This window comes from Ptychodera flava, chromosome 6 (genome assembly GCF_041260155.1).
Source record: "Ptychodera flava strain L36383 chromosome 6, AS_Pfla_20210202, whole genome shotgun sequence".
NCBI classification, from domain to species: Eukaryota; Metazoa; Hemichordata; class Enteropneusta; family Ptychoderidae; genus Ptychodera; species Ptychodera flava.
In genome coordinates, this window is record NC_091933.1 from 20,746,085 (window position 1) to 20,770,371 (window position 24,287).

At 40.8% G+C, this 24,287-nt stretch overlaps 3 protein-coding genes across 5 annotated transcripts; all 3 read right to left on the bottom strand.

Moving 5' to 3' along the window:
• Positions 1-2,080: 2,080 nt before the first annotated feature.
• Positions 2,081-10,415, bottom strand: LOC139135117 (monocarboxylate transporter 12-like). Its single transcript, XM_070702362.1, has 5 exons — positions 10,046-10,415; positions 8,432-8,715; positions 7,024-7,167; positions 4,670-5,521; positions 2,081-4,340 (listed from the first exon to the last, which is right to left on the bottom strand). Exons 2-5 carry the CDS (start codon positions 8,673-8,675, stop codon positions 4,000-4,002), a joined length of 1,581 nt encoding a protein of 526 aa, XP_070558463.1. The 5' UTR covers positions 8,676-8,715; positions 10,046-10,415; the 3' UTR covers positions 2,081-3,999.
• An 809-nt stretch (positions 10,416-11,224) lies between these two features.
• LOC139135118 (monocarboxylate transporter 12-like) lies at positions 11,225-21,246 on the bottom strand. Of its 2 annotated transcripts, none has more exons than XM_070702363.1 (5): positions 21,159-21,246; positions 16,790-17,074; positions 15,130-15,273; positions 12,737-13,597; positions 11,225-11,991 (listed from the first exon to the last, which is right to left on the bottom strand). In XM_070702363.1, exons 2-5 carry the CDS (start codon positions 17,031-17,033, stop codon positions 11,666-11,668), a joined length of 1,575 nt encoding a protein of 524 aa, XP_070558464.1. In that variant the 5' UTR covers positions 17,034-17,074; positions 21,159-21,246; the 3' UTR covers positions 11,225-11,665. The 2 variants fall into 2 exon arrangements, with proteins under 2 accessions (XP_070558464.1, XP_070558465.1); XM_070702364.1 differs by lacking the exon at positions 21,159-21,246 and adding an exon at positions 18,965-19,270.
• On the bottom strand, positions 19,541-24,109 carry LOC139135120 (uncharacterized). 2 transcript variants are annotated; one of them, XM_070702365.1, is made up of 2 exons: positions 23,882-24,109; positions 19,541-21,842 (listed from the first exon to the last, which is right to left on the bottom strand). In XM_070702365.1, exon 2 carries the CDS (start codon positions 21,824-21,826, stop codon positions 21,167-21,169), a length of 660 nt encoding a protein of 219 aa, XP_070558466.1. In that variant the 5' UTR covers positions 21,827-21,842; positions 23,882-24,109; the 3' UTR covers positions 19,541-21,166. The 2 variants fall into 2 exon arrangements, with proteins under 2 accessions (XP_070558466.1, XP_070558467.1); XM_070702366.1 differs by lacking the exon at positions 23,882-24,109 and adding an exon at positions 22,142-22,335.
• Between the last annotated feature and the right edge of the window lie 178 nt (positions 24,110-24,287).

Sequence of the window (24,287 nt, forward strand, 5' to 3'; positions counted from 1 at the left end):
GATCTAGAAACGTACAAGTAATTTGTTCATGGAGGATGGTTATGTAGATCACCCTTGAATTGTGCCATTTTTGTTCTCAAAATGATTAGACAGACCGTACCGGTAGCGTACTGATATTAGTAAACACAGTAGAAACACAACGAATATCGGTAAGATGGGTCAGTCTTTCCAAACGCTACATACGTACGAGGGCATTCACAGTTCCCGTTTGCCGATCTGGTTAATTTTTAATCGATTTCGTCTGATATGGAATTAAAAATAATCAGACTAGGAGTGACCAGGTGGCAGTTTTACACCACAAGTAATGAGCTGAGTAATGTCGCACACAAAAATATCGGTTTAATCGATCCAAACTAACCCAGGTTTATCTGATCATCGCGATATCAAAGATTTGGTGAATTCTCACTACCATAAATAGCTTCAGGCTTGTGCTAGGAGGTCAGCATGATACTGAAATGATTTGTGGGTAAAAAGTCGACTTCTCATCCAGCGCTTTGGAGAGTTTGAGATAGCAATCTTTTTCATGGCAATAAGTGCTGTTTGTTTGTGAAACTAGCTAAACTCATCCCTGGAGGCATTTCTGGTATGAAATTTCAGTATAGACTAAAGCTTTTACCTTCTGTAATCTGATGTTTTACCTGTAGAAATCCGCCATGATGAAAATATGGTCGACCGCCTAAGACTTACTTTTATGATTCACTTATTGGATGGCAAAATCGTATTTAAAGTACTTAGAATTGAGGCCAGCCACATATTGCCTGCCCTTTGCTTAAAAACTTGGGTTCACGTTTAATCTTCTCGTATCATAGTTCTACGGTCTTGGTTTGACCGCTAGCTGCGTTTCTACGTTTAATATACACCTGGCATCACTTCTCGGTCTTCTGGCCAGAGGTCCATATATCTTTCTTTCATGAATATGACTTTGTTTGTGTACCGTCTATTTACTGTCTGTTCTGTGTTATTTTGTGTCTATGTTTACAACTATTGTCTTACGAATTCTGACCTACTGTTATTGGATTATGGATTGGTATGATTGCGATTATTATACAAGTGACATTCGTGTGGACAGGTGAATTTCCATGTTAATTGATATCCTAAAATAAAGTAAATGTGATTATTTTTGAAAACATTTGTTTTTCACCCTATACACATATGACGGAAGGCATTCTGACCATCGTGCGAGCGTTAGTTGGTGTGCTACAAACTGTATCTGACTGGCCTTGATGGGTCATACGATGAGGATCAGCTGCAGCCGGGGGAAAGTCTTTGACAGTGGCACCGAATCGTGAAATCTACGGATCCGATAAAATCCTGGGCTTCGGATTTGTCGAAAACGACAACAGCTACGACGACCGTGACACCCACAAACACAAAGTATAACGAAGAAAAAATAATTATTTCACCGACAGATACAAAATAATCGACAATATACATGTACTGAATACTGAGACTATCCCAAAAAAGACCGAATATCGAACGAAAGCGCCAAAGCAGCCGAATATCCCTTGACTGCATCATGTGTTCTACCCTAATGAAAATATAGATGGTACAGAACCCGGAAAAGCAAGCTACGGGAAATAAATGCGAAATTCTGAGACTGATACAAACGGGAATCAAGACTGAAATTTGTGTTGTACTGGTACAGAAGAATTCTGCTCTGTCCGCTGTAAAATATACCCACATGTCTAGAATCATGTGACCTCATGGTTCAGTCAAACGAGCTATTTTGGTGATGCATGTGAACGGCTGTCTCTCTGTATCTGAACATCGTGCAAGCGTTAGTTGGTGTTCTACAAACTGTATCAGGCTGGCAAACTGTATCTACAAACTGTATCTGAATGAATGAATGGATGGATGGATGGATGAATGAATGAATGAATAAATAAATAAACAAACACACACAAACACTTTAACTGCTCAGTAACAGATGGACAGGCACATACATAGTACACAGATACATACATATGTATACATGTACATATATAGTTATGCACATACATGATTTTTTTCGCAAATACACATTGCTCGATGCAAGCGTGCTTGCGGAAGCCACCAGGTGCCAAACGCTTTAAGTAACGAGTTGCATTTCAATACATTGTGGTGTTTAATGGCTTATTTAAAGTACATACCACATCTTCAAAAGCTACAGTCATTCATAGTACCGAGTTTACCAAATTAACCATACGGTACGTCTACATTGGTTAAGTTTGGTTTTGTTCAGAAATGAACGGCTCGACGTTATTGCATTGTGAACGGAAGATATCACCTGCTCTCCATAATATTTTTAAACTTCGGCAAAGACTTTGTCGAAACGGCTTCTCCTTTATCCTACCATTTACACAGAGAATTTATTTGTAATTGTGTCAAACATGATACGTTGTTTCTTATTTATTACCGGGTCGTATGCAAAGGACACTTTGCAAACTTGATGTCAACGTCTCAAGCGGGTAATGAATCACAGACGGTAGAGGATTCCCCTCTGCTGTCTATGGATGAACGTACCAGAAGTAAATATTGTCAGAATTCTTAAAAATAGAATGATTTCTTATCATCGAGAAGGTCTTAAGTATACTTTAAGAATTACCTTGAGAATTAATGTAGCACACGTGAGAAGGAACAGGAGAAATGTAAAATATAGGGCCAATGTCCCTGAATCTACTATAGTGTCCCTGAATCTACTATAGACATGGATACAAAATTAAGTATAAACAAATATTTTGACTAAAAATGGCAAAAATTGCATGAAAAATACAAAATTGAAGATTTCATAATAATTTCAATGTATCATATTTAGTTCATCATGTAGGAACCTGTATACCAAATATCAAGGCCATCAGACAAGTGCCTTTTGAGAAATGATTTTTTTTACCATAAATGGCAAAAATTGCCCTAAAAATACAAAATTGTATATTTCATCATAATTTGAATATGTCATATTTTGATCACCCCTATGTACCTGTATACCAAATATCAAAGCTGTCAGACAAGCGGTTTTGATGAAATAAATTTTTGACCAAAAATGACAAAAAATTCCTTAAAAATACAAATTTGCATATTTCATCACAATTTGAACAAATATATTTGGGTTATCCCTAGAGCCCTGAATACCAAATATCAAAGCTGTCTGACCAGCGGTTATGAAGTAGAAGAAGGTTTTTTGCGTAATTTGCATATTTTTAACAATATCAAAAAAATAAAAGAAACGGTTTCTCATAATCATATTTTGCATCAACACAAAAAATATCAAATCTGTAAGCACTGCGGTGCAAGATATTTGGGTGGACGGACATCCTCACAAACGGACATACATACATAAATACATACACAGACACACACACATACATACATACATACATACATACGTACATACATACATACATACATACATACATACATACATACATACAGACTGACACCGGACGGATACCAATCCCAATAGATTCTATAGACTATAGTCTATAGTACTAAAAACTACTGAAGTAAATTCACCGGCGCGTCCATCTTCAATTACAGAATGCACATGTATATGCACCCCTGGTCCATCTGAAGAGTGAAAATTGCTTACCAACAAGATGGCTTACGAGTTCTGTTCGCAACAAACGTTAGGCTTACTTGGAGCTATTCCTACGAAAAACCCTGCGAATGAATACACATAAAGGTTGCGACTCTTGGATATTCTCAGCGGCTCTCTTATTCATAACATGACAGCCTTCAATAGCTAGTCCAAATGTTTTCACAAACTCACTGAGGAAAGTTCGCGACGCTCACAATTCACTGTGTCATGGTCAGTTGGTCTACAATAACCAGGGATCAGGTTGGTGCTAATGCTTTGACCGTTAGTTTTTCTTAATTTAATAATTTGTCGATTTTGATTTTGCTGCGTTGTACACACACACACACACACACATACACATACAGACACACAGAAACACAAATCCATCTGCCGAACTTTGCCGCTGCTAATATGACAGCCTCGATAACCGATGCAGGCAAGTTCACTCAAATCGCGGTTTCTTCCTCAAAATCGACGGACGGAGTGCCGGCACATTCTAGGCAGTCGGTTTTATCATCATCGGAGAGTGCTAGCAGAATAGTCTTTGTAGTTGTACAATGTCCGTCGTCGTCTGTGTCCGCAACTACGAGAACGGCATGTTGGAGTTCTCCACCCGGGTAGTCGGGGATCACTTCCTTGGGCGAGTCGTCCTCTTCGTCCTTCGTGGTAGCTTTCCCCCGCTCCCATATGCAATGGCCAACAAATAATATCAGTCCACTCAGAAGAAGACATGTTCCGCTCAGGTAAAATGAAACTCTGTAGTCTTCAGTGTAATCGTAAAGGTAGCCTGTGTTGAGGGAAGATTACAGGAAAAAAAACTTAAATTTTAAATAGTTGGACCGTGGCGCGGATTATTCAACTTTGGTTGTTCTAACAGTGGTAGAAAACGCTGTAAGTGTATGTTAAAAATATTTCATTTACTTCTTTGAGCACAACAAATTTGTTGAATTCTCACTATTCTCACTAAAGACTGCATATTGAGCATGGAAGGTCTCGGTTTCTTGTGAGCCCGAATGTCAACGAGAGAAATTTAATTATCATTTTTGGCTTCGAATTGAGAGAGAGAGAGAGAGAGAGAGAGAGAGAGAGAGAGAGAGAGAGAGACTCAGGACATACCTGCTACAACTGGTCCAACTAACTGTGGAACACCGATGAAAACGAGCGACGTTCCATATGCTCCAGTGAATCGGTTGTGCCCGACGACTACTCGTACGACTACAGAGTTCAGCGCAGCGAAGACACCTCTTGCAAGTCCCATGATGGACATCAGCGTGCATATTGAAACGAAATCTTTTGCAACAGGCAGAAAGAGAGTCAGCAATCCATATATAAAGACAACAGAAGCAAAGACCCTGCACTTCGGCAAATGTAGTAGGTCAACAACAAAGCCCTGAACGAAGCCACCGATCATCATGGCAAACCCTAAAGCTGACAGCAGAAGAGGCGCTTGGTGTTCTGGCACGCCGACATTGACCGCTCTCTTCACGATGTGTATTGTTGGGATGTTAACTCCAAACCCGAATAACGAGTAACACACCATCAGCGTGACGAACATTGCATCCTTGAAAAGTCCAAGTTCGAAATATGAGGCAAATGTCACGAAAAACCTTTTGCAACAACTTTTGTGGCTTTTGTCGGGGAGAATCTCTTCGGTCCTTGCACTGGACCTGTCGAATACTGTCACAGACATAGGTTTGGACGCATCTTTGTCTTCTCCGTCGTCTGCTGCCAAGTATATCGGTCGTAGTAGGGCGCCACCTACGCACAGGTTCAAGGCCAACCCACCCATTAGCATAAAGGTGCCGCGCCAGCCATAAATGTCGATCAAAAATCGCATAGACGGCGCGATGGAGAAAGAACCTGCTCCTGTGCCGACAACTGCAATTCCACTGGCTATCGCATGGCGTTTCTTGAAGTAACGACCCATCAAGGCGACTGCAGGTACACGTGCAAGACCGAAACCGATACCTGTTGAGGAGAAAAATAACCGTATCATAACTTTGAACTTGACTCAGTGTTCGAGCTCTAGAGGAGATACCATCTCCATTGGAATTCGCTTAGTCATTATCAGAAGGAATGACTTGGCCAGTAGTTAGGGTGAACCGTAAGATCTAGGGACCGGAGTAAGAATTGCTCGATTGAGTTTTGCAAACTGGCTCATTTTTTTAAGAAAAAATATTCAAACGAAGTTAAGCCTGAAGAAAGTATGCAAATTTGTGAAAGTTGTAGTCATTCATGATCCGAAAGCGTAATCGGACATGTGAAACATTGAAACGCGTAAAATCTATGCATGTCGGTGTCTGCACTCCTGGTCCCTCTGCCATTGTACCCAATGAAATAGACTTGCCCAAAGTCTGTCGGCATATAATTATCAAACGGGGCAAACTAAAGCGATGAATTTTAGCATACTGTTGAGTTCATGGTGAGGTTTTCGCGAAACTGAAGCAATATACTTTGGCAGACTGTAGAGTGGTGATCGAGATGGCCTACGCCCAGTAACTACTGCATATACGCTAGAGAAGAGCTAAGCAACTACCTCAGAATCTCTCTCTCTCTCTCTCTCTCTCTCTCTCTCTCTCTCTCTCTCTCTCTCTCGTCCTTCCGTCCGAAGATTGCCAGTGATAAACATCCTGCGGGATCACAAGGCGAATGGAGCTTTAGAATTGACACGAGGTGTGAAGAACGGCACGTCTCATGACCGGATAACAGTGAAAATAGTCTGACAGACTCTATTGAGAAAAAATATTTTTGCTTGTAGACACTAAAATAATAATTAAAAAAAACTCCAGTCTGAAATTTTCGCTAATTACAGCATAGTACCTAAACATGACAAGTAAAGAAACTTTAACCTTTATGTTTCTGAAAAAATGCTGAACTTACGGAATAGAACAATTATAGCACAAGAACAATGATGTTGAGATTTCCGGGAAGGCTAACTTGTTCTTACCGGACCAGGCGCAAATTTCTTTTTCTTGAGTTTTTATATCAAGCAGAAATAAAATAGACTGAAACACAGACTTCTACTATCTATGGTTGAAACTACCCTTGCAAATAATGAATTCAAATGACGTCATTTCTCGTACACAGCAGAAATTTTGAAAACGTTTACTTTTTGGCGCGTAACGTGACATTTCATATATTACCTTAGTCAGTTGAATTGTGCTGAAGTTCGTACTTAAAAAGAGTTGACGCTACAGAAGTTTCTTGTAGATGGAAAAACAAATTATGAAAAAAGGTTTTCTTAAAACGTGAGTTCAGCCTGGCGGAGGAATTTGATGTATGTTTTGTCCCTTCTCACTAGTAAACCAAGCTTCAGAATATAGAAGTGAAGTCACTTCTCAAATTATACAAAACTTCACACAAAATTGGGATTGGTGAACTGTTCTCATGGAGGTTCATTCTAGAATACTGGCAGCAATTCTTCGTAGTCGCTGTGATGGGAAACCGAAAGCACATGAACGCAACCTTACCTGTTAAGACACCGAATGTTACGGTCACGTAGATAATGTTGGTGGCGAAGGCCGTGATGAAGATTGAAGTGCCGGCTAGAAGCCCGCCCAGCATCACCACTTTGCGGTGACCAAATCGTTTACTGAGCGCCCCGGAAATCGGACCTGCGATGGTAGTTAAGACGAGAACTATAGTTACTTTGGTGAACTACGGGGAAACATTTTTGGGATGTAAAAGTCAATGAAGGTTAGCCCGGGAAAAATCCTACGGCATTCCGTATCTCACTCTGATATAATATCCCTTCCATGGGGACGGTGCGCTTGTTTTCTGTCCCTCGCTCTTTTCCTGTATCGAAATTTCACAATAATTTCTTTAGAAAATTTTCAACGCTCCTCCAAACCTCAAATAATTAACACTACTGATATAAGTGCCTTGCCTTAGAAAACAAGATAACTGTGTCGAAGATCACTTCCACACAAGTGCAGGCAGACTGGCATAACTTGCCATCTATCCATACACATCATTCATAGTGATATGGTGTCAAAATTTATAGGGATAAGATTCAAGGCAATAACTCTGAATTTGACGCATTCTAAATATTAAAACAAACTGAAATTATATGCAAACATGTCTTTGTTACCAATCACCCTCACTTTACGGTGATTTGGGACTTTCGAGATTATAAACATCAGAGAATGACATTATAGGCATAGTTAATATCCTCGATGGTCACTTGATAGAGTTCATATATATTTCTAGATTTACAATCATGGCCAATAATCGTATACGCGATAATTATTGAATGCTGAATGAACCACTGCAATTGAAATGTTTTTTCGGAATACTTTCAAGAAAGCTATGTGCTGGTTGACGATGACTTGGATCATATAAATTAGAGCAATTGCTACTTGCATGGAGCGCCATCTACAGGGTGACGGTCAATCACGAGGATCGGGCAAATCAATACAAACCTTACCACTGTATACACTACGTACACTTACAAAATAAGCCAAATCCTTGGTTTAAGACCATTATTATATTATTTATTGACTTGCTCCTTAGCAAAAGTTCTTTTACCGGTTCCATGATGCAGTGCGCGCTAGGATATGTCAAAAATGCCTCGTACGTTACCCACAGAACGTTTTAGCCGTAGGGTAGGCCTATATGCAGGATATATTACTCATAGAACACTATTGCAGGTTACACAATGACCTATATTTTCGTCGCTGACAGATGAAAAATACACGAGGCATTTTTGGCATCGTAAATTTGCATAAATTTTGTATAACAATTCGTTGTACACACAAAATCAGTGTTTTTGTTGTTTTGGGTGGTATAAAGTATTTGATTCAGCCACAGCAATGCATTCTGGGATAACCGGGAAAGATCAAAAGCCACACGATAGGCTATGAACGTGCAACTTGTTACCTGTGCATAAACTGAGAGAAGTCAAACATGTTGTTAGCCAAGACGTTGAGCCAGCGCCCTCTTGAAAATGATCCATTAAGACCACAAAGAATACTCCAATCGAGTTCTGGATTCCTCTGACGATGAAGAGGACTATGAATGAGGCACAGACCACCATCCAGCCCCAGCCTCCGTCGGGCGGCTCCTCGAGTTTTTTCTTCCATGGATTGCGTTGCTTGTTGTTTGTCGCCATAACTCGCGCCATTTATCGAATATTAAAATAATTGTATGTATGGATAAATTCCCTGGTGATGAAGAGACAGATTTGAGAATGAAAATTTTACCAAGAATTATACAGAAAATACGCATCTTAGAAATAACTTTTCGATTAGCGACATAAACAGTACATGGTGTGCCTACATGGTATGAGTAAGTTAACTCATACACAGTAACTTGATGCGCGGTCAAAGTTCGGCAGACTCTCTAACTAGTATGGGTCCCCTTAATATTATTTACTGTTAAGTCTGCCGAGGCAGTACTGAGACCGTACCGCGTATCAAGTTACTGCGCAATGCTGCTGCAGTGTAACTATTGACCATATTACTGAGGGTCTGTGCTACACCTGCGTGAAGTTGGCTTGAAAACTGATCTGCATTAAAGATTCGAGTGCAGTAAGGGTACTTGTGTAAGTGTACAATACTGACAGAATTTTTTAATTTTTATCAAAAATATTCATAATCATAAATTTATTAGGTTTTACTCTCTTGCTATGACTGATAATACCTTATGGCCCTGTGAATACACTTCATTCGATCTGTGTACAACTGATTCATCACGAAGCCCAACCAATGAACTTATTCACCTGTGAACTGTAACTTTTGATATTGACGTTGTTCTAGTTGTAGAACCAGTAGAACCATAAACATCTTCCGCTCACATGCTATGGGTTAAATGGTGGAGTCACTTTCTATCGATTGTGCAGAGTAGCATTGTCTTTTTTTTTTTTGAATAGGACATGGTCACTCATTCATTGAGTGATTGTATGTGAATAGACACACTATTGTATGCAGTCAAACTCAAGTGAAGATGACACCCTATAGAGTAGATAGCGTACGCGTGTACGATATAAAAAAACGCTGAAAAACTACCAGTAGGCAGAGTAGGCCTATACGATGTAAGAAGGCGCTGAAGAACTACCAGTAAATCCGAGCGACCATCTGAGCACGCGCACAAGGCGAAAGCTCTCCTCGAAGAGATAGCCCGCAGTACGTCAGTCCACGGCGGACCTTGGTCCATCGGTCATCGTAATTCGCTGAATCATTCTGAAGCGAATGATCACAAATAAATCAGCGATTACGTAAATCACAGAGTTGGCATACGTCTCGATACGCTGGTGTAAGGTCACTCCGCAAAATTGTGGAATGACCGTAGCTGGTGCAAGGCACTCTTCATAAATTATACTATCGAGATTTATACGCTCCGCGGCAGATAACTTGATCACAGACAGTGGTACATAATATGGGCTCGAACTTCACCGTACACGTTCGGTTAGGAAATTTGTCACCATATTCCGCTGACGGTTACACTCTACCGTGGTCTAGTGATCATTTATTCCTCGTTTGTGATGACACTCACCTGCAACTGTTTCCCCTTGTCGTAACCAACCAATGTGTAAATGATAAACTTATGTATATATACCGGTTTCAGTCCGGCTTAAAACGGAGTACAGTCAGCCGTGGACGAAACCCTACGGAAATGTTCGTTACACGGTGCGATGTCGCAGGGTGAAGTAAACGTTGTAGGGTGAGCGTGGTGGATATAGCCCTGATGAACTTCCACAGAAGAATGACGACATACCATACACGGCTTTCACAAGAATCGCTCTTTCTGTCATCATGACATGACAAGGTACTATGGCATTCTGGAATTATGCAATGTCCCGGTGTTATAGTGACCCGGAAGGCTCGTAAATGGTACGCAAGCGCGGACAGTTCAGCGGTCCACTAGGGATTTCATCATGTTCACTAGCATGATTGAGGGCGCTAATTAGCAACTCCAACGCGTCATGGTTTTACTCCTGATGTTCATGATGGACATAATATTTGCTTTTAAAGTTAAATTTCGTGAAGAAATTTTAGCTTGAAAAAAACAAACACGAGTGTTTCAAACGTTGTTACCGTGCGAACATAACGCACAGTGTTATACGTGGTGTTCTTGTGTTTACACATAAATTCTTATCCGGAATGAAATTTAGTCGTTAACAAAAACATTGGATATTATACGTATAGGCTTATCAGATGCGTTGACGAGAAAAGAGAAGTATGTAAGTATGTATATATGCATGTATGTATGTATAGTATGTATGTATGTATGTATGTATGTATCTATGAATGTTGTATGTATGTATGTATGTATGTATGTATACACCACACACACACACACACACACACACACACACACACACACATAATATATATATATATATATATATATATATATATATATATATATATATACAAACATACATATATATACATACATACATATATTAGAGAGAGAGAAAGAGGAGAGAGAGAGAGAGAGAGAGAGAGAGAGAGAGAGAGAGAGAGAGAGAGAGAGAGAGAGAGAGAGAGAGAGAGAGAGAGAGAGAGAGAGAGAGAGGAGTCTCAAAAATGTAAATGAAAGTGTAGCGCTAAGAATCCTCTTAGTTCTGATTGTCTGTCTGAAGATTGCAGGATGCATGGAAAAACAGACATTAACTTTGTACGCTCTACTTGTGGCATCGAACACTGTTTTAAGACAACATTTATCACATTCTGTATGTTAATCTGCGCTTGTCGGGCAGGCAGACCTTTTAAAAGTTTATTTCGAAAGAATCTGTACAAGTACTTATATTCGCAGATCAATTTAAGGAAAGTGTTTGTGACGGTTTGGAGCTCGCCAGTCACAAATACATAGAGCCTCCACTGTTCACCAACTCACTGAGGAAAGTCCTGGCACTTACACCTCAAGTCAGTGTCCGATAGTCACTTGGTCTACAATTACCAGAACCAGGCTAGTGCTAATGCTTTGAAGGTTTCCTTTTTTATTTTATAATTTGTCGATTTTGATTTCGCTGCGTTGTACACACACACACACACACAAACACACACACACAGAGACACAGACACATATACACACAGACACATATTCATCTGCCGGACTTTGCCGCTGCTGGTATGACAGTCTACGGGCAAGTTTAAACCAAACGTTTACTCAAATCGCGGTTTCTTCCTCAAAATCGACAGACGGAGGGCCGGCACATTTCACTAAGTCTCTTTCATCATCCTGAATAGTCTTTGTAGTTGTTCCGTGTCCGTCGTCGTCAGTGTGCGCAACTACGAGCACGGCATGTTGGAGTTCTCCACCCGGGTAGTCAGGCATCACTTCCTCGGGCGAGTCGTCCTCTTCGTCCTTCGCGGTAGCTTTCCCCCGCTCCCATATGCAATGGCCAACAAAAAATATCAGTCCACTCAGAAGAATACATATTCCGCTCAGGTAAAAGGAAACTCTGTAGTCATTAGTGTAATCGTAAAGGTAGCCTATGTTGAGGAAAGAATACAGGAAAAAGGTTATATAAATAGTTAAACCGTTTGAAGTTCTGAATCAAAATTTGCTTAATCCAAACATTTGTATGAAACCCTGTAAATGAACATTAAGGAAGTATTCACCTCGAAAATGAAAGACTTGAACTTTTGCTCTATCTTTCCTCAAGGGATCTTTCAATCGTTCTCTTTCAAAATCAATAATAAAAATAGGGGGTCACCATGCAAATTTTGGTACTAGAGAAACAAATTACCCTAGATTTACCGATATTAGAAATTCAAAATGGCCGCCATCCCTGTGTTAACTCCATAGAGAAAAATAAAAAAATTCGAATTTCGAAAAACTAAGCCGGTGAAAAGTTTTCTTTCACCAAGAGCTTTAAAATGAACCCCCACATGTGGTATATCAGAAAAGAATTGTAAAAGTTTCAGAGTCCGAATGTCTGCCCCCGAGGTGGGTTCTACCTTAAATGTTTTCATTTGCTTCTTTGAGCACGTGAAAACTGTTGAATTTCTCACTATTCTCATAAAACACTTCATATCGAGCATGAAGTTCTCTGTTCTTGTAAGCCCGAATATCAACGAGACAAACGTAATTATCTATTTCTTTATTTTGGTTTCGACCTGGCTGAGAGAGAGAGAGAGAGAGAGAGAGAGAGAGAGAGAGAGAGAGAGAGAGAGAGAGAGAGAGAGAGAGAGAGAGAGAGAGAGAGTGTGTGTGTGTGTGTGTGTCAGGGTATACCTGCTACAACTGGTCCAACTAACTGTGGAACACCGAGGAAAACAAGCGACATTCCATATGCTCCAGTGAATCGATTGTGCCCGACGACTACTCGTACGACTACAGAGTTCAGCGCAGCGAAGACACCTCTTACAAGGCCCATGATGGACATCAGCGTGCATATTGTAACGAAATCTTTTGCGACAGGCAGAAAGAGAGTCAGCAATCCATATACACAGACAACAGAAGCAAAGACCCTGCACTTCGGCAAATGCAGAAGGTCGACAACAAAGCCCTGAACGAAGCCACCGATCATCATGGCAAACCCTAAAGCTGACAGCAGAAGAGGCGCTTGGTGTTCTGGCACGCCGACATTGACCGCTCTCTTCACGATGTGTATTGTTGGGATGTTAACTCCAAACCCGAATAACGAGTAACACACCATCAGCGTGACGAACATTGCATCCTTGAAAAGTCCAAGTTCGAAATATGAGGCAAATGTCAAGAAAAATCTTTTGCAACAACTTTTGTGGCTTTCGTCGGGGAGAATATCATCAGTCTTTGCACTGGAACTGTCGAGTACAGTCTCGGACATAGGTTTGGACGCATCTTTGTCTTCTCCCAGTTCTCCGTCGTCTGCTGCCAAGTATATCGGTCGTAGTAGGGCGCCACCTACGCACAAGTTCAAGGCTAACCCACCCATAAGCATAAAGGTGCCGCGCCAGCCGTAAATGTCGACCAGAAATGGCACCGACGGCGGGACGGAGAAAGCCCCTGCTCCTGTGCCGACCACGGCGATTCCAGCGGCGATCGCGTGGTGTTTCTTGAAGTAACGACCGATCAAGGCGACTGCAGGTACACGTGCAAGACCGAAACCGATACCTATTGAGGAGAAAAATTACCATTAATAACTTCACTTTGAACTTAACTCAGTGTTAGAGCTCTGGAGCAGATACCATCTCCATCGGAATTCGCTTAGTCATTATCAGAAGGAATGACTTAGCCCCTCCGGTAGTTAGGATGAACCGTGAGATCGAGGGACCGGAGTTATAGAATTACTTGAGCTTTCAAGTTAAGAGAAAAACGAAGGTGAGCTGGAAAATGATATGGAAATTTGGGAAAAGTTGTTTAACGAGCCATTCATAATCCGAAAGCATAATCTGTTTAATATTGAAAAGCGTAAAATCTATGCATGTCGGTATCTGCACTTCCGAGAACTTGTCAATTCCTCAGCTGTGCACAGTGAGAATGACGAAATTCGACAAACTATTAACCTCTGTAAGAACCCACTGAATTAGACCTGTGTTGATGTAACTCTTCTCATATTTTGAGGAGGAATTGAGGAACAACAACAACAATAAAAACATCAGCTCTCTCTCTCTCTCTCTCTCTCTCTCTCTCTCTCTCTCTCTCTCTCTCTCTCGTCCGTCCGTCTGAAGATTGCCACTGACAAACATCCTGCGGGATCACAAGGCGGATGGAGCTTTAGAATTGACACGGGGTGCGAAAAACGGTAGGTCTCACGACAGGTTTTCATCAACTTTGGAGTTGGTATATGTCACGAAACTTGCTGTACATCTTATGGCGCCGTGCATGAACATCACTTCGTGTGATGCAATTATTCATGGCAGTTACGTCATCGGAATACTCTTGTGTGATATACTTGCCATAACCGTGAAAACAGTCTGAAAGACTCTAGTGAGAAGAAATATTTTTTTTGCGCGCGTAGACACTAAAATAATCATTGAAAAAACTCCTGTCTGAAATTTTCGCTTTTTTACGAGCATGGTACCTAAAAACAAGCAAATAAATGTAATCTTTTTATGTCTCTGAAAGAATACAAAACTTACGGAATGTCTAGTGAGAAATCAAGGACCAAATCAATGATGCTAAGAATTCCACGACGTCAACTTATTCTTACAGGGGAAAGACGCCGTTATTTGTATCAAGCAGAAATGAAATACGTAGACTAAAACAAAACATAGATTTCTAGTGTCTATGGTTGAAACTACCCGTTCAAATAATGAATTCAAATGACGTAGTTTTTGGTACATTGCAGGCATTATGAAAAAGTTTTCTTTTCGGCGCGTGATGTGATATTTCAATCATTTGAACAGGCTTGGATTGACGCCACAGAAGTTTCTCGTGGATGGTAAAAATTATGGACAAAGGCTTTCTTGAAATGTGCGTTGAGTCTGGAAGCGGAATGTGATGTGTTTTGTCCGCCTTTTTTTACAAGTACACCACGTTTCGAGCTTCAGAATATAGCAGTCAAGACACTTCTCAAATTATACAAAAATTCACATAAAATGGGATTGGTGAACTGTTCTCATGGAGGTTCATTCTAGAATACTGGCAGCAATTCTTCGTAGTCGCTGTGATGGGAAACCGAAAGCACATGAACGCTACCTTACCTGTTAAGACACCGAATGTTACGGTCACGTAGATAATGTTGGTGGCGAAGGCCGTGATGAAGATGGAAGTGCCGGCTAGAAGCCCGCCCAGCATCACCACTCTGCGGTGACCAAATCGTTTACTGAGCGCCCCGGAAATCGGTCCTGCGATGGGAGTTAAGACTAGACGGGGTTACTTTGGTTAACTAATTGATACAAGTGTACTTGATTCAAATAGGATGTTTGAAAGTTCAGATATGGACAACAAATATGATGTTGGAATTTCGCCCAAAATTATTATTTCACTTCTCTTGGTAGTCTACGTGTAAAGTATTTGATATTTTCCCTGGAAAAATTTGCTTTATCTGTAATATATAAGTACATATGTATATATTTAAGAGTTGTTAAACATTGACTTTTAGGCTGTAATAAGTATCTCGATGAACAATAAGAGTGCTGTCTGTAAAATTTCAAGCCAAACTATGAATGAAGGTAAACCTTACAACTTTTGTCCCTTTTGTGATCACTTAAGAAAGTTTTGGAAACAGAATGACTTCACTCATCTGTCAGGAAAACTGGGCACGATTAACATATTTGTATAAAAGGGACATTAGTGCATCTTTTGGCCATCAAGTATGGTTTGTTCTGTCTATCGACTGCAGTTTCTTGTCCTACTCCCCTAGCATGCTAGAATAACAAAATTCTGTTTGGCAAATACTCTGTATATGCAAGTGCAGAGATTATTGTTGTTGATGACAAATGAATTCTAGTCTGGACTTGAATTCCGATTATTGTTGTTGATGACAAATGAATTCTAGTCCGGACTTGAATTCCGATTATTGTTGTTGATGACAAATGAATTCTAGTCCGGACTTGAATTCCATTTTAAAGAATCATTCAATGCTGGCTGTACACATATGGCTGTGCTGGACTTTCATTATGCTTCAAGGAGTAGAAAAGAAACTGCAGCGGATACGCAAAACAAACGAAAGTTAAAATGGGCCGTTACAGAAAAGTTTCATGACTACTGCCGCCTAAAATTAGCCAAGCATTATAACTTAAATTGACAACCCAACACATACTCCACATCAATCACAGACAGTGTTATTTCGAGTCCCTCAAATGCTTTCAAGTGCCCCCAACATACCCTTGATATTTTCAAGTCCCCTTAAGGTGATGTGGTAATTTCAATATTATTACAATCAGATGGAATTATTGGAATAGTTAGTATGATGCACCGAGCTCCCCAGTGGCCACTTGATAGATATCAAATATATTTCTAGATTTACTGTCAAAGCCCGAAATCCTATGTCCGACAATTATTGACTGCTAAATGAACCACTAGTACTGCTATTGAAATGGTTTTGGGGAAGACTTATCAAAGACGCTATGTGCTGGTCGACGATGACTCAGCTTGATAAATTAGAGCCATTGCTACTTGCATGGAGCGCCATCTACAGGGTGACGGTCAATCACAAGGATCGGGCGAATCTATACAAACCATACCACTGTATACAGTACGTACACTTACAAAATAAGCCAAATCCTTGGTTTCAGACCATTATTATCTTATTCGCTGACTTGCGTCTTTGATATTAAATTCTGAGACAATTACATGTCAAGCCTACTATAAAATATTGTCTTTCAAGATACCATGGGCTACGAACATGCGATTTTTTACCTGTGCATGAACTGAGAGAAGTCAAACATGTTGTCAGCCAAGACGTTGAGCCAGCGCCCTCTTGAAAATGATCCATTAAGACCACAAAGAATACTCCAATCGAGTTCTGGATTCCTCTGACGACGAAGAGGACTATGAATGAGGCAAAGACGACCATCCAGCCCCAGCCTCCGTCGGGCGGCTCCTCGAGTTTTCTCTTCCATGGATTGCGTTGCTTGTTGTTTGTCGCCATAACTCGCGTCATTTATCGAATATTAAAATAATTGTATGTGTGGATCAAATTCCCTGGTGATAAAGAGACAGATGTGAGAATGAAAATTGTACCAAGAACTATCCGCAAAATACGCATCTTAGAAATAAATTTTCGATTAACGACACAGACAGCAAACGGTGTGCCTATGACATGATGAACTTAACTCATACACTGTAGAGCGGTCCAGAGTTTATGGTTTAAGTCGATCGCTTACTACTGTCAAGGCGCACACACAAACTAACATGCTAAAATGACAGCGCAAAAATGAAAGTATCATCTTCTAGCTGTCTGTATATTAGATGTCAGGTGGGACGAGACCTCAAATACTCGTAATATAAACATCCACGGACGAGTATTCCAAAACTATCGTTAGCAGGATGGGCGCTTACCCATCTGAAAGGACCAGCAGCTGTAAGTTTTCATGATTTGTTCACGGTTTTATTTATATGCCAACTTAAATTTACAAAGTTACAGAAATTTTTATTTCTGTTAATTTTGGTGACTCAGTAAAGGAAGATGATTATCGAGCATCATTACACTTGGTTGTGCTACCCCTTTCAAATGCAAAAACTCCTTAGTAACGTTCGCCATGGAAACAGCAAACATACACTCATCATTGCATCAAAAGCAGTCCATTTTATTATACCCTGATGTATAACTTGATGACACTCTGTTGCACAAGTCTGGATTATTTTTTCAAACTTTGTCGTTGAATTTATTTGAAAATATAAACCACGGCAGATGACAGGTTTTTTCTATAACAGTACTATCTTAGATCCTGCAAAAATATACACGTATTCCAAGTCGAGTATTCGGGCGGGCGCAGAGAGAGTGGAGTACGTGTTTTTTTATCATTTATTGTAACCTCTCTAGACAGCTAGCACAGCCATTGAGTCAGCGCACAGTGGAGAACTGCCTGCAGATTACTCTCACCGCATCACGTATTACATTATCTTCAAGAGAAAACAGTTAAATGACAATTTGCATCAATTCAACCACTTGAATCACAGGCCTAATGGTACCCGCATCACTGGCAGGAATCCCAGTGACCATCGGCACATGCGCAGTAGGCTGAACGCAATACAAACTCTCCTCGCACAGGTGGCACGCAAGTACGTCCATCCACGCCGAACCGTGGCCCATCAATCATAGGAATCACGCGAGAAACTACTTAAATCACAAAGTGACACAAGGGTATATACGCTGGTGCATGCACACGCTAATTAGACATACTTACGTTGATTTTTCCAGTTATGATCAAACTTTAATATGAATATTGATAAATTATTAATAATTTATCAATATCATAATTAGTTTTTGATCATAACTGGAAAATCAACACAAATAATGTCTAATTAGCCTGTGGTGCATGGTACTCCATAAGTCAAATTCTATCGTGCCAAACACGCTACACCTATCGCGTAACATCTTGACGTCCTTTAACCCTTTCGCCACCGTGGTTTTGTCCAAACCCATTGTTATCACTGGTAAGTGTGGACCTCTATACATGGAATTGGGGGTGAAAAGGTTAACGTGCCTAATGTGCAGACTTTTACTGTTGTAGAGACATACACGTTTGATTAAATCCACCTGTAGGGTAAAGTGTAAGTGAAGTAACTATGACACATGTTATGTTTGGGTTCTATAATACAAATACAATTGCCTATAGCACGTTAGCTTCAAAAATGCGAATCATGCATTTTCTCCAACTACTGGCCAGAGCTCGGTACTCCCATCATAATTATACTATGCTATCATTGCTTTGGAGATTACGCTCCCCAACAGAGAACTTGAAGACAACTGTCACAGCCAGTGGCACACAATTGGCTCAAACTACACAGAACACGTTCGATTAGGAAAATTGTCACAATAGTCCATCCACGGTTACTACATAATTATATGATTAGTCACATGAGAGTCACCTGCAACTGTTTCCCCCTGCCGTAACCATGTAGCCACCATATACCGGTTTCACTCCGGCACACTTGAGAACAGTCGTCCGTGGACGATGTCGCACGGAAAGTCACGTCCGTTCACACGGTGCGATGTCGCGGGGTGAAGTAATGTTGTCTGCTGAGGGTGCTGTACACAACCGTGATTAACTTCCACATAAGAATAACAACAGACCATGCACGGCTTTCACGAGACTCGCTCTTTCTGCCTTAATTGCAAGGTCCTATGTCATTCTATGCAATGTCCGGGTCATAGTGACTCCAAAGGCTTGTGATCATGAGGAACTGGTACGCAAGCGCGTACCCGTGACCGTACTCACTAGGGATTTCATATTGTTCACTGAGGGCGCCAATTAGCAACTCTAACGCGTATGTGTGTGTCTGTGTGTGTCTGTGTGTGTGTGTGTGTTTTATATAACATAATGTCTCACTGTAATCAATATATATATATATATATATATATATATATATATATATATATATATATATATTCGCATGATTCAAGCTTTTGCATGTTTTATCAGTTTTATGACAAGAATTATCACATTTTGTATGTTAATCGGTGCTTGGCAGGCAGGCAGACCATTTTGATAGTTTATTTCAACGTTAACAGAATCTGTACAAGTACTTATTTTCACAGATATCAATCGAAGGAAAGTGTTTGTGACGGTTTGGACAAGTCTCGACAGTCACAAGTACAATAAAATACAAATGCTATAAAGTTACAAAGTTTACCATGCTTGAAAAATGTTTAAAAATCAAAGCGTGAAGAAAATTTACACCGTGACTGTAAATTATCGAAGTGCAAAATGCACAGCAGCTCACCGATTCTAATGTATGTGTGATCAGATTCAGATTCATGTCGGTGTATAAGCTGCAATCAGTCCTATTCAACGGATTATTGTAACAATCATATATATTGACAAAATCGAAAAACATGTCGAGGGTAACTGCTGAAATAAATTCATTTGCAATAATATGTACATAGCATAATTCAATATTATTTCCATTCAACATTAACAAGAGATTGAAAGAGACGTAATCAAAAAATCAAACACAAAATGAATGCTTCACGTGGGAATCCCGGCAGACACGTGTATAGTTGTGAGGGAAATACATATGTAGGGTAGACATAATTTCACTGTGTATGTCAGATAAGCACAAACATACTGTTACGTGCATATACGTTAACCAAAAATAATACACATAATTAGAGAGAGAGAGATATATAGTGTATATAGATAGATAGATACATACGCACGCACATACATACATATATCATACACAGCCATAGATATATATATATAGTATGTGGTTTTCTCTACTCGATGAGACACCATTGACACGTATTGACAAATCACTTTTACATACTTTTACATAAATATTTACTTAACGCGCTTAGTAATTCTTATGTAAACACCAAAACTCCTAGTTATACTTATATTCCAGATTTTCTCACAGCGAAGCCTGACGACTCAAAATTGCTCCTCGCCAAGTCAAGTGTAGAGGTCGCTTGGGACATTGCATTTTGAAACATGTATATCATTAATAGCCTACTGTACATCGTGTTAAGGTAGTATGCGCCTCGAAAGCGAAAGACTTAAACTTCTGCTCAAACTTTTTTTCAAGGAATCTTTCAACCGTTCTCTTTCAAAATCAAAAATAAAAATCGGGGGTCATCCTGGAAATTTTGTACGAGAGAAACAAATTGCCTATAACATGTACCGATATTTAAAATTCAGAATTGCCGAAATCCCTATGTTATTTCTATGAAGAAAAAATTTCTTATGACATGAGCCGCCACGAGTGGTAGATCAGAGAAGCATCATAAGAATTTGAGAGTATCTGTCCCCGAGGATATCTTAACAAAAGCCTTAACGATGAAAGCAAATATATCATTCTGCAAGGTTTTCTTTAACAGCCGGCAGAGTGGAACAAATTTTGGTCCCGTGGAAATTCTAGAATGTTCAGTTTCGATCTGTCTATATGACATGTGGTATTGTCAACTGATCGGCGGCGCTTGTAGACCCGGTGCAGCTGACAAAGCATATCGTGTATCACATCCATGTGATATTGAAGTGAGTCATGTAACGTGGACCCGAAACTATCCGGATCATAGCCACATATCCTGGTCTTTAAGTTCACAAATTTCTTTCCTACATACCTATCAAATTACAGCGATTTGATGAACAGTTTTGCCGATTTACACTCCGTCACACCTTCAAAAGGCCGTCGACCCTCGAACTCAAAGTCCTCATAGCGTATTTCGTGAAGTTCGACGAATCCGAGCTTGGCGTACATCTTGTGCGTCGCCGGCGCTGTCGCCGTGGCGATGGCCATCCGAAAGCCTTTGCTGTTAGCGAGGCGAGCATTAGCCTCTCGCAACATAGTGGCGATGCCGCGGCCAGTGTAATCAGGATGAACAGCTAGGCGTATAAACTGGGCAATCTTCGACAGAGGGACGTTCGCGTAGTCCGGGTGTTTGGTAAAGCAGCGAACGAGGCGATTCAGCAGGGCGTGAATGGGTCGAAAGATGCGCAGCGGCTTTATCACGTCGTCATCCTCTTGATTCCGCATTGCGAACGTAGTTGCCACGCCAACGATTTTCTTCCTCATTGTATCCTGGGCAACCATCGACACCCCGTCCTGCGCAGCGCGTTCACATATACGCTGCGCGTAAGACAAGTCGTCTTTGGCTTTGATGCCGAGGCAAACCGTCAGGGGTTCACGGCCGGTGAAAGCATCAGCCAGCAAACGGGTGGCTTCTTCCACGTCGTTTTCTTTCATCACGCGGATGATAACTTCGGAAACACAATGTTCGGTTACAGCCATCTTCTTATTTCGTATTCTGAAAGATTATGAAAAAGGTGACGCAATAGCGATGAGTATTTCTTTTTTGCACACGTTCTAGAGAGAGAGAGAGAGAGAGAGAGAGAGAGAGAGAGAGAGAGAGAGAGAGAGAGAGAGAGAGAAATCAATGTCAACCCAAATTCAGGCCATAAACCTACTTCATTATAAGCTCAACATCGACACAATACCGAAAGTCTAATAAGTGGTCCTTGTTTTGAACTCAAAAGAGCGTGGTCTTGACTCTTAAAAGGGATTTAGACAAGTACCGAATTGAGACAAATGTCCCTTTATAATTACCTGGCAAGATTGATATTACGTGACGACTTAGCCGGCCAAGCGCTTTCGGCAGGTTCCGTATATCAATTAAATGCCTGTAGAAATTTATCATGATGAAAAGAAGCATAGGCCTACTCAGATGGGTGTACAAAGTCGCTTAGTGACCCCAAATGAAATTGTTGTTCTCGACCGACATGCGTAGCCCTGCAACTTGCGAAGAATATATAGTAGAGCATGCGCCATAATTACTTCCGCAGATTCCTGGATCCCGGCCAGGTTTAGGAGAATGCTATCGAACAAAGGTTTCGGCATCTTTTGTTAGTTTTTTCCCTGGCACCCAGTACAATGGAATTGTACAGGCGATGAGATTTCACAGATACGTGGGAAAGAGGAACTTTGGGGGGGGGGAGAGAGAGAGAGAGAGAGAGAGAGAGAGAGAGAGAGAGAGAGAGAGAGAGAGAGACTCTTTCAATGATGTGGGCATTGATAATAACACACATGGAAGGTTCCATTGGTGATTAATTTAGACAATTGTTCGCGTTCGAGAAAATATTTCCGTCTTCGCAGAGAACCGATTTCTCGCGTTTCCATGCCAACGACATCGTTTCTCTGTGGCCAACTGACATAACCGACGCTTAAAGACAAGTAACCAATCAGGCACCGATGAAGATTGAGCGATCCCTGTCTGGTTGCCATGGAGTCAAGGCAAACAGGAAGGCAACCAAATGCATGGAATGAGTGTTTTGATTTATCCATCGGCGTTTCTCGGTCAGGCGTGTGAACTTATCTCCGCCGTGAAAACAGCGCGTCCTTGGAAGAGTTGTCGGGACGTTCGCCTTATTAAAAAACAAACCACTAGCACAAATTGACGGAAAATGAAGTCAGGAACGGATATTAAAATACGGGCCAGGTCTGTGGTCTTTCAAAATATCACGTACCTCCATAAACATCGATATGGCACATAAAATGACTAGACTCTATTGAATTGATTACGTTTAGTGCACTTTCAAAATATTTCATTGCAGAATGTTAATGTGTATTTAGCCCCTGTGCCTATACAGCCGCTATAGGTAGTTAATATAATTTAAAAATATAAGGGTGTTTGGTCAGACCAACATGCCCAAGGTATGTACACACATACGCACAAAATCAGATAGAGATATAGATAAAATAACAGAACACACAAAGCTATACATGCGCATGTTCAAAATAATTAGTGTCTTGTGTGAGGTTTACGAGTATGAACATAAACACCGATTTCTGTATGAAAACATAGCTTTACTGAAGATGAAAACAACTAACAAGCAACACAATAGCAATCAGGGTAATATGACTCGACTTCGGATTGTATTTGAATACGGGCCTTCTGTACATGATATGAATTGTGAAATCCAAGTAGGGTTATTCCTGAAATCCATTGTAATCGAATACGTCCTTTAGAGTAAGAGTGCGTAGACTTTGCGACGGCCTTTCAGGTAAACCTTGCGCAAGTGCATGCAACAGTGTCATTAATTTTTCTGGAGGAGTGGAAAGAACAGTCTTTGTTGCACGGCATGGGGTAAGTACTCAACGCTATGGTAATGTAAACTCTGCGGCGGCAATGCACACTGATTCAACGGAAGGAGGAAAACCTAGGTTTATCGCCGTATATGTCAAGGCACTTCGCCGTCTCACCTGAACCGAGAGTACGTGGTGAAGCGATGTCTTGTCCAGATGGAAATCTGAAATTCATAAGAAACATGCATGTACGTTATACGCTACCTGCAGGAATTTACACGCAGCGTGGAGACAGCCAAGGATGACGGAGTCTTTCCAGAGATTGAAGGCGGCGAAATTTTAAGATGACAACGTTGATTTTCAGGGCAATATTTCAGACGCAATACCACAACGGCAGGGCTGTAGCGCTTTCTGTTCCTGTAAACAACGATGGTCACTGTGCTTCTCTGAAGTGAGCGATCCAGTCCCACACTATCTTAGGTTTAAATACAATGCTCTCCGTTTGGGGGCACTCTACCAAAACAAAGCAATCCAACGCGAGTCTTGGGGGCGCTATTCTGTTTGAGCATCTGCTTGTGATGATGAAAATATCATCTGTATAACCGTGTTAGAGAGCCAACCATTCATTCTGTGGTTTTCAGCTATCTGGTGTGAGCGCGACTTTCTAGGT